Raw genomic sequence first — 13,323 nt, forward strand, 5'->3', positions numbered from 1 at the left:
TACACCATCAGCAATGTTACGGAGACGTGTGTTCAAAACAAAAATCAGCTTGAAATTCCATGACAAAAAGGAAGCTAGTATCTTCCATCTCTACATTTTTCAAGAATTTTCCGTCAGTCAGAAGAACAGAGAGGTGCCTAGCCCAATTGTCATCAGAGAGGCTTCATCCAGCAACCGATGGGAGCGGAAGCAGAGATCCACTGCCAAACATTAGGCGGAGCTGGGGGAACTCCAGGGAAGAAAGGGAGGAAGGATTGTAGGAGCTTGTGGGGCTGAGGGCACCACGAGAACATGGCCCACAGAATCCACCCAGCAGGGCTCACAGCGGCTCAGAGACTGAAGTGGCAATCATGGAGCCTGCATGGGTCTGTGCTAGTTCCTCTGTATGTATGCTAGGGTTGTTAGCTTGGGGTTCCTGTGGGACCCCAACAGTGGGAGTGGGGGTGTCTCTGACTCTTTTGCCTGCTCTTCGGACCCTTTTCCTCCTTCTGGGATGCCTCGTCCACCCTTGATATGAGGGGAGGTGCCTAGTTTTATTGTAGCTTGTTAAGCCATGTTTTGTTGCTACCCCGGGAGGCCTGCTCTTTTCTGAAGGGAAATGGAGGAGGGGAGGGAGGAACTACAGTCATTATGTATTGCATAAGAGAAGAATAAAAAAAAAAAGACTTTCCTGGGATTGCTAAGAGACTAGTAAATTAACAAAATGCTGTTGTCCTAGAGTTGCACTTAGCCCTGGAGCTCAGAAGTTTAAAAAAAGAAGTCAAAGCTGGGCGTAGTGGCCCAAGCATTTAATCCCAGCACTTGAGAGACAGGCAGATCTCTGTGAGTTCAAGGCCAGCCTGGTCTACAGAGCAAGTTTCAGGACAGCCTGGGCTACATAGTGAGACCCTGTCTCAAATTTAAAAAGGAAGAGAATCAGGGCTAGAGAGATGGCTCAGTGGTTGAGAATGTGTAGAAGCCGCCTCTGGTTCATGTCACTCTGAGTAAAGTGCAAGGAGGGTCAGACTCCTCTTCTGGCCTGCACAAGCACCATCACACACGGTGCACACACACAGACACTCACACACACAGACAGAAATGAAGATTAAAAAGAAATCTTAAAACAAAACAGCCTAGGCTTCCAAGCATGCCAATTTTTCACTAATTCTACAGAACCACAGAGACTCTAGCCAGGGATTCCACAGTTATTCAACTCAGACTGCCTCATAAGGGGATTAAAATAAATACTTTAAAACTAGACTAATAAAAATTGTTGGTTTTTTTTTTTGAGAGTAAAATGCTACAAATAAACAATTATGTGCTTCCATGTCTTCCTAGGAAAGCCATCTTTCCTTAGCTCAAACTTCCTAATGTTATTTCCAAGCCTATACATGGTTATCACACTTACTGGGAACCATGCATCTTCAGGGCTAATGAAATCACATCCTTCCATTTCTGAAGAGTATCTACCTGAAGCAATGTTGTCATTTCTGACATGCGGTAAGGAGGAGTCTAAGGCACTCCTCTCAGATCTGGCTCTCACTGGCACGGTCATCCCCAGCTAACTATCCACATCCCAGTATGGAGACCCTAGTCAGACCCCTGTGCGCTCACACTAGAGGAAGCACACAGACCACACACAGACAAAGAGAGGGGAAGCGAGGGACGAGGACATAGAGGAGTCAACCTACCACAGAGAGCACCAGCTCGGCCCTCCAGGGTTACTTGCCACGTAAACGCATCTCCTCGGCTTTTTTCTGTCTCTAGATCTTTGGGAGACACTGGAAAGACACACTTCCACAGGAGCAGAACTCGAGCAAGATGACGACTGACCACCGCAGGGCCTGCGAAAGGAACCCAAAGTGACTCTAAAGCTCTTAAGGTGAACATACTTCAGTTCACAGCTGCAATGTTTTGTGTCTTGTTTCTGGTTCCCAATGAGTCTACTACTGAACGAATCACTATTGGAAGTGCTGGAGTACAGGAAGGAATGAGGAATGAAACGGCAAAGCCTGAGCTACGGTGTCTCCTGTGAACACAAGTGCAGTCCCTGTGTGCCTTTAAATGCTGAGGCGTCTCTCCAGTCCCATAACGTCTTTTGTTTCATTATTCCATGTGCTGGTACTAGAGGTATGTGCTAACACATCTGGCTCCTAATGCTGACTATTTTTGTTTGTTTGTTTATTTAAAAGTCTTTAAGATGTATTTATTTTTCTGTGTGTGAGTGCTTTGCCTGCATGTATGTATGTGTACCATGTGAGAACCTGCTGACTTGTAGAGGTCAGAGAGGATATGGAACTGGAGTATGTTGGCTGATTTTACATCAACTTGACACAAAGTAGTCAGTCATCTGTGAAGGAACCTAAACTTGGAAAATGTCCCCACCAGACTGGCCTGTGGTCAAGCCTATGGCAAATTTTCTTGATTAACGACTGATGTGGGAAGGCCCAGTCCACCCTCTAGACTGGGGGTCCTGAGTACTGCAAGAAAGCAGGCTAAGCAAGCCAGTAAGAAGCACTCCTCCATATGGCCTCTGCACCAGTTCCTTACAAACTATAATCTGAAAGAAACCCTTTCCTCCCCAAGTTGCTCTTGCTAACGGTGTTTTACCACAGCAACAGAAACCCCTAAGACAGAGTTACAAATGGTTGTGAACCACCATGTGGGTGCTGGGAACAGCACCAGGGTCCTCTGCAAGAACAACAAACGCTCCTAACTTCTGAGCCATCTCTCTAGCCTGCCTGTTTAATTTTTTGAGGTGCACTTGGGAGCTCAGGCTGCTTGGAACTCAGATCCTCCTGCCTTCGTCTCCTGGTGCTCTAAGATGCAGGCATGCTCCACACGGCCAAGCTTCCCAGGGTTAAGTGCTGACAACTTGCTCCAGGTCCAAGTTCAGGAGCCACGGAAGGCTGGTGAGACAGGTCAGCCACGGTGAAGGTGCTCGCCACACAGCACCAAGAGCTGTCTCATTCCACCCTCAAAACCCAAGTGAAGGAGGCAGCAAGGACCAACTCCAAAGAGTTGTTCTCTGACCTCCACACATGCACACTCCTCACAGTAATAAAGCAAAACAATTTACGGCAATATACAATGATAACATTATCGTTTAGCAACAAAACAAACACCCTAGAAAGCATAAAAACTAAAAACTACCAGCTTTTCTTCCCAAACAGTATTTTTTGTGGGTAGGCACTCCCTTCACTGTGTGAATGACATTGTGGGTAGGCGCTCCCTTCACTGTGTGAATGACACTGTGGGTAGGTGCTCCCTTCACTGTGTGAATGACATTGTGGGTAGGTGCTCCCTTCACTGTGTGAATGACATTGTGGGTAGGCGCTCCCTTCACTGTGTGAATGACATTGTGGGTAGGTGCTCCCTTCACTGTGTAATGACACTATGGGCAGGCGCTCCCTTCACTGTGTGAATGACATTGTGGGTAGGTGCTCCCTTCACTGTGTGAATGACATTGTGGGTAGGCGCTCCCTTCAATGTGTGAATGACATTGTGGGCAGGCGCTCCCTTCACTGTGTAATGACACTATGGGTAGGTGCTCCCTTCACTGTGTGAATGACATTGTGGGCAGGCGCTCCCTTCACTGTGTGAATGACATTGTGGGTAGGTGCTCCCTTCACTGTGTGAATGACATTGTGGGTAGGTATTCCCTTCTCTGTGTGAATGACATTGTGGGCAGGCGCTCCCTTCACTGTGTGAATGACATTGTGGGTAGGTGCTCCCTTCACTGTGTGAATGACATTGTGGGTAGGTGCTCCCTTCACTGTGTAATGACACTATGGGCAGGCGCTCCCTTCACTGTGTGAATGACATTGTGGGTAGGTGCTCCCTTCACTGTGTGAATGACATTGTGGGTAGGCGCTCCCTTCAATGTGTGAATGACATTGTGGGCAGGCGCTCCCTTCACTGTGTAATGACACTATGGGTAGGTGCTCCCTTCACTGTGTGAATGACATTGTGGGCAGGCGCTCCCTTCACTGTGTGAATGACATTGTGGGTAGGTGCTCCCTTCACTGTGTGAATGACATTGTGGGTAGGCGCTCCCTTCACTGTGTGAATGACATTGTGGGTAGGTGCTCCCTTCACTGTGTAATGACACTATGGGCAGGCGCTCCCTTCACTGTGTGAATGACATTGTGGGTAGGTGCTCCCTTCACTGTGTGAATGACATTGTGGGTAGGTGCTCCCTTCACTGTGTGAATGACATTGTGGGTAGGTATTCCCTTCTCTGTGTGAATGACATTGTGGGCAGGCGCTCCCTTCACTGTGTGAATGACATTGTGGGTAGGCGCTCCCTTCAATGTGTGAATGACAATGTGGGTAGGTATTCCCTTCACTGTGTGAATGACATTGTGGGCAGGCGCTCCCTTCACTGTGTGAATGACATTGTGGGTAGGCGCTCCCTTCACTGTGTGAATGACATTGTGGGCAGGCGCTCCCTTCACTGTGTGAATGACACTATGGGTAGGTGCTCCCTTCACTGTGTGAATGACATTGTGGGCAGGCGCTCCCTTCACTGTGTGAATGACATTGTGGGTAGGCGCTCCCTTCACTGTGTGAATGACATTGTGGGTAGGCGCTCCCTTCACTGTGTGAATGACATTGTGGGTAGGTGCTCCCTTCACTGTGTAATGACACTATGGGCAGGTGCTCCCATCACTGTGTGAATGACATTGTGGGTAGGTGCTCCCTTCACTGTGTAATGACACTATGGGTAGGTGCTCCCTTCACTGTGTGAATGACATTGTGGGCAGGCACTCCCTCCACTGAGAACATGGAGAAGAGCTGCAATGGGCTTTGGGGGAGACTTCCATAGGTTAATTCTGGTTCTGCCCACTTAGATATGTAAACTTGGATGAATAACTTAGCTTTTTTGTCCTTAGTTTCCTCATTTTTGGTAAGAGAAACAACAGTATTTTCTTCCTAGGACAATTTTTGAGACTGATACATTCATGTAAATAGTAGTACTGGCTCATTTATGTAACATCCAGTGCAATTATGATGATGATGATGATGATGATGATGATGATGATTTGGCATTTTGCTTTCTGTTTTTGGTTTTTTGAGACAGGATCTCTCTATGTAACCCAGGCCATCCTGGAACTTGCTACGTAGATCACGCTAACCTCAAACTCAGAGATTTGCCTGCCTCTGCCTCCTGAGTGCTGGGTTTAAAGATAAACACAGCATCACACCCAAAGTAAAATAATTAAAAATAAAAGAATCAAGACTTGATTTAAAAAAAAAAAAGTATCAACTGTAAGCTTTGGGAAGGAGATGTACAATGCCTAGGACATTTTATAATGCCAACAACCAAAGAATGCCATGTTATATCAAGAGGACATATATCCAGGTGGTGTTGTGCATGCCTTTAATCCCAGCACTAGTGAGGCAGACATAGGTGGGTCTCTGAGGTTGAGGCCAGCCTGGTCTACAGAGTGAGTTTGAGGTCTACAGAGTAAGTTTCAGGACAGCCGAGGGTAGTAACATTTAAAGTCTCATAGTTACTGGATGTAAGTAGCCATGCCCATAGAGGAATTACTGACATTTAATAAACAGAACTTAAGTAAGTCCCACTCCTTTAATATTGCACAGAACCTCACTGGGTGTTAGGCACCTAAAAACAATCACAGAGCTGGATTTGCAAGGCCATGAAAGGTTTTCTTGCCTATCCTTCTAACTGCAGAAACTTAAAAGATGGGCATGAATGATTTTGAGACATGTCAGAATCACTTTACGCTTGAAAAAATTAATCAATGTGTTTATCCCACTTAAGGGTTAGAAGGCGGGTTCAGAAGAGAAACCGGCTGATACTTCAGGGAAGGAAGTAGAAAATGTTTGCCTGGTTTCTTGTATGTTTGAGGCAAGATCACCCTATGCTGCCCCGGCTCTTGTTGAACTTTTAGGCTACTTCTAGGCTGAAGTGACCAGTTTGTATCAGGGTACCTTTTAGTGGTGCTCTTTCAGACAGGGTCTTACTATGAAATCCTGGCTAGCCTGGGACTATGAAGCCCTGGCTGTCATTGAACTCACAGAGAAAGGCCTGCCTCTGTCTCCTGAGTGCTGGGATCAAAGGCGTGTGCCACCACCGCCCGGCCCGGGCATCTTCTTAAAGCCAGCACAAGATAAATGTTTGTGTGGTTATTTAAATTCTGATATACAGTAAAAGCAGCCGTTAGATCCAGAAAACAGAATCATTTCATTATTATGGAATGTTACCTAACGTCATGAGAGCAGCAATCAACAACCATCCCGCTTGTGTGCGCTGCAGGGACAGGCGGCTGTTCTGAGCAGCAGAACACAGCAAATCCTCCGCTAATGCCATGACAACCTGTGGAGAGAACAACGTAATAGGGTCAGGTCACAAACCAGTAGGCAAGCGAAAGAAACGAATCCCGACCTCTGGAGAACTGGCTCTTCTGTATAGTGAAGTGTAAAGTACACGATAGGACAGCACACAGGAGAGACTGTAAGTCAGTTTTCAAGGTGAAATACTAGAAAGTGAAACTGTACACAGACAGGCACAGTGCTTGGTGGCGCACAGTGACAGGACTGCAGGCTATTCAGAATGCAGCTGTCTAGACTTCTCACTCACTTTAAGCAGTTAACCTCTTTGGTCAGTACTCATCAGAAAGGTTCATCATAGACGTTTCCCTTTATAAGATTCTATACACTTGATACCTTAAAGGCTCATAATGGCCTCCCAAAGCCGTGGAGCAAGATTCCATAAACTGTTACATTTTAAAAGTCTCTAAAATGGATGGTGTGAACAGCAGAGAAATAACCAAGTATTCAAATGCATGCATCCTGTATGTTTTTTTTTTTTAGATTTATTTATTTATTATGTATATAGTATTCTATCTGCATATATTCCTGCAGGCCAGAAGAGGTACCAGGTCTCATTACAGATGGTTGTGAGCCACCATGTGGTTGCTGGGAACTGAACTCAGGACCTTTGCAAGAGCAAGCAGTACTCTTAACTTCTGAGCCATCTCTCCAGCCCGCATCCTGTATGTTTAAAGAGTACTGAGTCTGAGAAAGAATCTGCTACCACTTGGCCCTGGACAGATGGCAAGCTTAGGAGAGAGATGCATCTACAGTTCCTCAAGGACAGTCCTTACAGGCTAAGCACAGCCTTCACAGGGGAAGACGACACCCAGAAAATGGAAGGCCAGAACCACCATTTTAGTCAAACCGGACAAGCGGCATTTTCTCAGAAGAAATTTCACATGAGGTCAGAATTAATGAGATTTGAGGACAAACTTATGCACACAACAATGATAACATGTTAGCTCTGACTGTAACTAAAAAGAGGGGCTGGAGAGATGGAACGGCAGCTAAGAGCACCTACTGCTCTCGCAGAATACCCATGTTTAGTGCCCAGCACTCACATGGTGGTTACGATCATCTATAACTAGTTTCATGGGATCCACCACTGTCCTCTGACCTCGGTGGGCACCAGGCATGAATGCGGTGCACAGACACACACAGGCAGGACACTCACACAAATAGGATGAAAGGTACTTCTCCATGTTGTCACCTACTTTACTATAATGACACTGATAATGCTAAAGATACGTTTGGAATTTCTGAAATTTTTATAGAGGATATATTATAAAAATCAGTAATAAAGTTATGTATGTAACTCCTTAATAGAAGGCTGATTCCTTTTTTTTTTCTTCCCTTTTTTCTTTTTTGTTTTTGCTTTTTCCAGACAGGGTCTCTTTGTGTAGCTTTGGCTGTCCTGGAACTCAATCTAGCCTAGGCTGGCCTGGAACTCACAGAGATCCGCCTGCCTCTGCCTCCCGAGTGCTGGGATTAAAGGCGTGTGCGACCACGGCCTGGAGAGCTCTGATTTCTTTTTCAGGGAGAGGGGAAAGATACTAAAAGTCTCAGTTTCATCATTAAGATATTCCCTATTACTGGTTAATTACTGCTTTTAATAGAAAGAATAACGCTGTAAGTATTTATTTTGAAGAAATAAAATTACAAGTTCATAGTGATAATTTCAATTTAACATATGGGCTTTTATTTAACTTTCTTTTTTTAAAAAAATTATTTATTTATATATATTTAATGTATGAGTGCTGTCTGCATGTATACCTGCATGCCAGAAGAGGGTGCTAGATCTCATTACAGATGGTTGTGAGCCACCATGTGGTAGCTGGGAATTGAACTCAGGACCTCTGGAAGAGCAGCCAGTGTTCTTAACCTCTGAGCCATCTCTCCAGCCCCTTATTTAACTTTCTTGATTCTGTAACTATAGCTCTCTTTTTTCTTATATGGAAAATCTCAGCTCCTAAAAATATTAATTATCTACTTTATACAACCATATGTAAACTAATTCAGAAGTAAAAACACCAATATTGACAATAACTAAGTTTATTGAATGACACTCAGGTTTTCTTTCTTAAATCTATTTGTCCTTTGCTTTTTTTTTTTTTTTTGAGACAGGGTTCCACTAAATAGTCCAGGCTACTCGCCAACTCCTGATCCTTACAGGTGGGCACAGTCAGGATTGTAGTGGTATTTTAAAGGGCAAGAGACATATACACTATTGAGAAACCAGAGTGTTCAGTGGGATTTTAAATAGATTACATGGCGAGGCTAGATACACTGCAAATTGTGTTATTACACAGAGATCCTTCTAATAAAAGCATGGGAAGTGTCCCTTTCCTCACCCCGGTGGGGTCAAAGTCAGGACCTGTGCACACTATACTCATCTGTGAGTTATGCATTCTCGGTCAGGAAGTACTCCTTGAGAAAAGGGAGGACAACCATCACTTTCCAGAGAGACTGAGCTGCTAGTGTTCAACATGAGGAATAACCAGGCAACTGCTTAAGACAGCCGTCCCACGTGACCTTAACTGGGGGACACACCAACAGCAACCCACTTTCAGGGATGAACACATCCCTCCAGAGAGAACGAAATCATTACCTTGCCCTTTCCATGAGGAATTCCTAAAGGACAGTGCGTCACTGCACCTAGCAAAGCCGCCACAGCAAAACTAAAGCCAGTCACTGCTTCCGGTGAAGACTTCAGTACCGAGATCCGTTCTAGGCACCGGTCTAAGAGAGGCGTCAGCTGGGAAGGCAAGGCCACAGCAATGCAGCGCAAACACCACGCTGCTGCCAGTCGGACAGAGAGGCTAGGGTGCAGGGCCACCGCAACGACACTGTCCAGAAGGCCTGCAAGGGAGCAAAGCAATCACTTATGAACAGACAGAACTCAAGCCGCACACAGTCAAAAGAATGACAGCCACCTCTATACAAAATATACCACTTCTGTGAAAGCCAAATTATAATGGAGAAGGTGAGACATAGTTCAACAATTTGTTGTTTTTTGTTTGTTTGTTTTTTGAGACAGGGGTTCTTTGTGTAACAGCCCTGGCTGTCCTGGAACTCACTTTGCAGAACAGATTGGCCTTGAACTCAGAGATCTGCCTGCTTCTGCCTCCTGAGTGCTGGGATCAAAGGCATGCACCACCACTGGCCTGTTTTTATTTTTTAATGTAGAGGTCACTACTAGCATTAGCTCATTAAAATGGGCTTATGCTAAATCAATACACAAAAGAAAGCTTTTATTTCTTGGTGTTTCTCATATTTTACCTTGAGGATCATTAATTCAGTATTGTACCAGGAACTAAAATTACCAATACGTAACAAAGTCACCTTTAACCCCCTTTTAAAGAAAGATGACTTTTATTACTTCTAACTATGTGTATGTTCATGTGAGTGCAGGTACCGGCAGAGGACAGAGGCACTGGATCCCCCGGAGCTGGAGTTACCAGCAGTTGTAAGCTGCTTGACATGGGTGCTGGGTTGGAACTCAGGGTTATGTTCTGAACCTCTAAGCCATCTTTGCAGCTTACTTGCTCCTCTAAAAACATCTCTCTAGCACATTACAGACACAGTAAAATACTTCTTACTGCGTGGCCCTTATCTGAGAGCAAATTCTTTATTTTTTTTTTTTTTTTTATTTTTTAATTTTATTTGATGCGTATGGGTGTTTTGCCTGAATATATGTCTGTGCACAAACATGCTCAGGACCCAGAGGCCAGAAGAAGATACTCTAGAACTGGAGTCACACATGGTTGTAAGCCACCATATGGGTGCTGGGAATTGAACCCAGGTTCTCTGGAAGAGCAGTCAGTGCTCTTAACTGCTGAGTCACCTCTCCAGCCCCGAGAGCAAATTCTAAAATCAAGATTTCACCAGGACCTCAGTGGTCTAACCCACTAACTCACTAACATGATAGAGTACAGTGAACAGCAAAAAAGTTTCTCTTTATTATGATTCAAGGCAGACCTTCTTTGAAACATAGAAGTTCCTGCCAACTGCTATAGAAATTTAAAGAGCCTAAAACACAAATATTATGTACATACAAAGGTATGCAGTTAGCAGGAATCATGACAAAGAACAAAGCCACAGAAAGGACTATAAATAAGACACCAGCCACTAAAGACCACGTTTCATTGACACGAAACGTCTTAAGTACATAAACTGACAGAACTGGGAAGTAGATGAGCAGTCATCGGGCTGGGAAGGGCAGGTAGGCATGGCCACTGACAGATATACTCTTCCGTGGTGATTAAAACATTCTGCAGTTAAGCGGGGTGGTGAACTCTCAAAACCACTGAGTTGTGTGATTTAAAGGCGTGAACTTCCTGCTATCTGAGGACGTCACACTGTTGACAAATTATTCTAAAAGGTGGAAAATTGTCTTCAGAACGAAATAAAGGCTACTTATTAAATAAAGATCCCCGAGGCAATGATTACAGGTACCCTACAGACAGTGAGGTTTCCACTGCAGGGGAGAGGTCCAGGCTTACTTCTAAGTTTTTCCATTACAATAAACGTCTTCAGAAAGAGGAATGAGGAGAGTTAGGAAACAACTTTCTCAGCGTTTTGTAAAGAGAGGATCTCACTAGGTAGCCTTTGCTTTCTGAGTGTTGAGATTAAAGGTGTGCACCTCATCACACCTCGCCAGAGAACAATCTTTAATTATAAAAGGGAAGAAAGGCAAACCAACCACCAAATCCCCAAATCCAGAAAACCATCCAGACATCCATCCATCTTTTTTTTTTTTTTGGTTTTTCGAGACAGGGTTTCTCTGTGTAGCTCTGCGCCTTTCCTGGAACTCACTTGGTAGCCCAGGCTGGCCTCGAACTCACAGAGATCTGCCTGGCTCTGCCTCCTGAGTGCTGGGATTAAAGGCGTGCGCCACCACCGCCCGGCCCATCTTTTTAAGATTTATTTCATGTGTGTTATGTGTGAGGGTACGTGCCGGTGCCTGGGGAGGCCAGAAAAGGGCATCAGATCTCGGAGCTAGAGTTAACCAGTGGTTGTAAGCCACCAGATATGGTTGCTTATATGGTTGCTCTAGCTTACTCATATGAAGGGGATTCCCTCCTCAAGCACAAGTGAAATAGAGTATTGAGACAGCCACAAACAACAGGTCTACCTGTACTGGAATCCTGTAGCAAAGGTGCGGCTGTAGTGCCAAGACCGTGTATGAGATTTCCAAGTTCTTGTAATGCACAAACCAGTGTGTGTTGGCTGGCTGCTACATCCGTGGAACTGAGACGGGTTTCCAAATTACCATCACTCAATACAGCATCTGGAGAAACACAGGAATTACTGATGCATCACTTTTATAAACATGTATCACAGGAAGTCAGTGTTAGGAGCAGAAAAACGTAAGGGCCAAGGTGAATACAGTACATCATCCACTTGATCAATAGGAAACCCTTGGGTGGTAAGTGGAATGTTTAAATTCAAAATTGCATAGAGAATGAACTGACCTTGAACTAAGATAATATCTTGAAAAATATTTTTAGATCATTTATTTTATTATATGCATATGAACATTTTGCCTGTATGCATGTATGTGCAACACACATGTGCTTGGTGCCTGAGGTCAGATGAAGGTGTCAGATCCCTTGGGACTGGAGTAACAAACAGTTATGAGTCACCACGTGGGTGCTGGGAATTGAATCAAGGTCCTCTGTCAGAACAAGTACTCTTAACCACTGAGCCAACTCTCTAGCCCCCGGAACTAAGATTCAATTTAAGCAACATGATCAGATCCCTTGTTACTCTGTCAGCTATGGACAATGAGAAAGAAAACTCTGGATTAACATTTCTCCATCTTTTAGCTAAGACCAAGTGAAATAATACTCCGAGTGATCAGAGTGGACAATATATAACCTGAAATCGCTTGTTTAAAAACAGCAATCGTAACTTGTGTAGGAACCATAACATGAATTCTGAGCAACTGTCGTGACCAGCTTTAAGATTTTTGTTATGGGTCTGGAGAGGTGATTGGTTCAATGGTTAAAAGCATTAGCCGCTCTTCCAGAGGACTTGGTTCCCAGCACCCAAGTTGGGTGGCTCACAACAATCAGGGGATCTGATGCCCTCTTCTGGCCTCCTTGGGCACTCAACATGCATGTGTGTACACAGCACACATGAACATGGCCATATATACACATGAATAAATAATAAACTTAAAGTATTTTTGTTCATATAGTAATACAGCAGGATCGCTTTTTCAAAGGGGTGGTTCTGACACTGGTAAGCCAGACTCTTTCAGTAGATCCATACCCATAACTTTCTTCAGCTTCCAGATGGTCTGGCAAATATCCTTTGCAGCAGCAATCTGAGCCTTTTCTCCGAGAAGGCCTCCTATAGTGGCTCGAAGGATAAATGAAACACACCGGCGACAGCAGACAGCATCAATCTGGGTTTGAGTGGCTTTAGAATTCAACTGTGATACAAGGCTTAGGATATGAGAAAGAAAGACAGCAAAATTCTTCTCTAGCCAAGCTCCTCCTAATGTTGAAACAAATACCACGTAAGCCTAAAAAGAAAGCAATTTCATCTTCAAAATTCAATCATTTCAGTTGCAAATCAATTTTTTTTTTTGTTCACAAAACCATGCAGAATTTCCCCTACACACTGTATCCCTTTCTGACTTAGTCTTGGTACACGTTAGTGCAGCGTTAGTTCTTGTTTGTTTGTGGCAAGACTGAAGCTACAGCCCGTCGATGCAGACTCCACCAAGGCTGCACCTCTGTTCTACTTTGGTCAGGCTCTGCTGAATGTTCAGCAGAGAGATACTGCCAGCTAGGTTGTAAAATGTATCCCTGGCTTCTGGGAACAAAGGCTTCAAGCCATTCGACCTCCTGAACAAGCAAGCCAAATTCAGATACACGAGCACAAAATCTATGAGCTACCCTCCAATACCGTAACCCCAAATCTTGTTCTAGACACTAAGGAGTTTGCAGTCATCTTCTTGTTCTTTATCCCCACGAATGTTAATGGTTTCTT

General features: G+C 44.5%; 1 protein-coding gene across 3 annotated transcripts in view; it reads right to left on the bottom strand.

Moving 5' to 3' along the window:
* Heatr5a (HEAT repeat containing 5A) overlaps positions 1-13,323 on the bottom strand; it is a 119,621-nt gene that overhangs the window by 75,910 nt on the left and 30,388 nt on the right. For all 3 annotated transcript variants that reach the window (XM_052738501.1, XM_052738499.1, XM_052738500.1), the window contains exons 8-12: positions 12,598-12,853; positions 11,456-11,611; positions 8,930-9,180; positions 6,211-6,322; positions 1,671-1,823 (exon numbers count right to left, since the gene is read on the bottom strand). In XM_052738501.1, the coding sequence (XP_052594461.1) occupies positions 1,671-1,823; positions 6,211-6,322; positions 8,930-9,180; positions 11,456-11,611; positions 12,598-12,853 (928 nt within the window). The remainder of the gene's footprint in view (positions 1-1,670; positions 1,824-6,210; positions 6,323-8,929; positions 9,181-11,455; positions 11,612-12,597; positions 12,854-13,323) is intronic.

This window comes from Peromyscus californicus, unplaced genomic scaffold, assembly GCF_007827085.1.
Source record: "Peromyscus californicus insignis strain IS unplaced genomic scaffold, ASM782708v3 Scaffold_15__1_contigs__length_86483966, whole genome shotgun sequence".
Taxonomy (NCBI): Eukaryota; Metazoa; Chordata; class Mammalia; order Rodentia; family Cricetidae; genus Peromyscus; species Peromyscus californicus.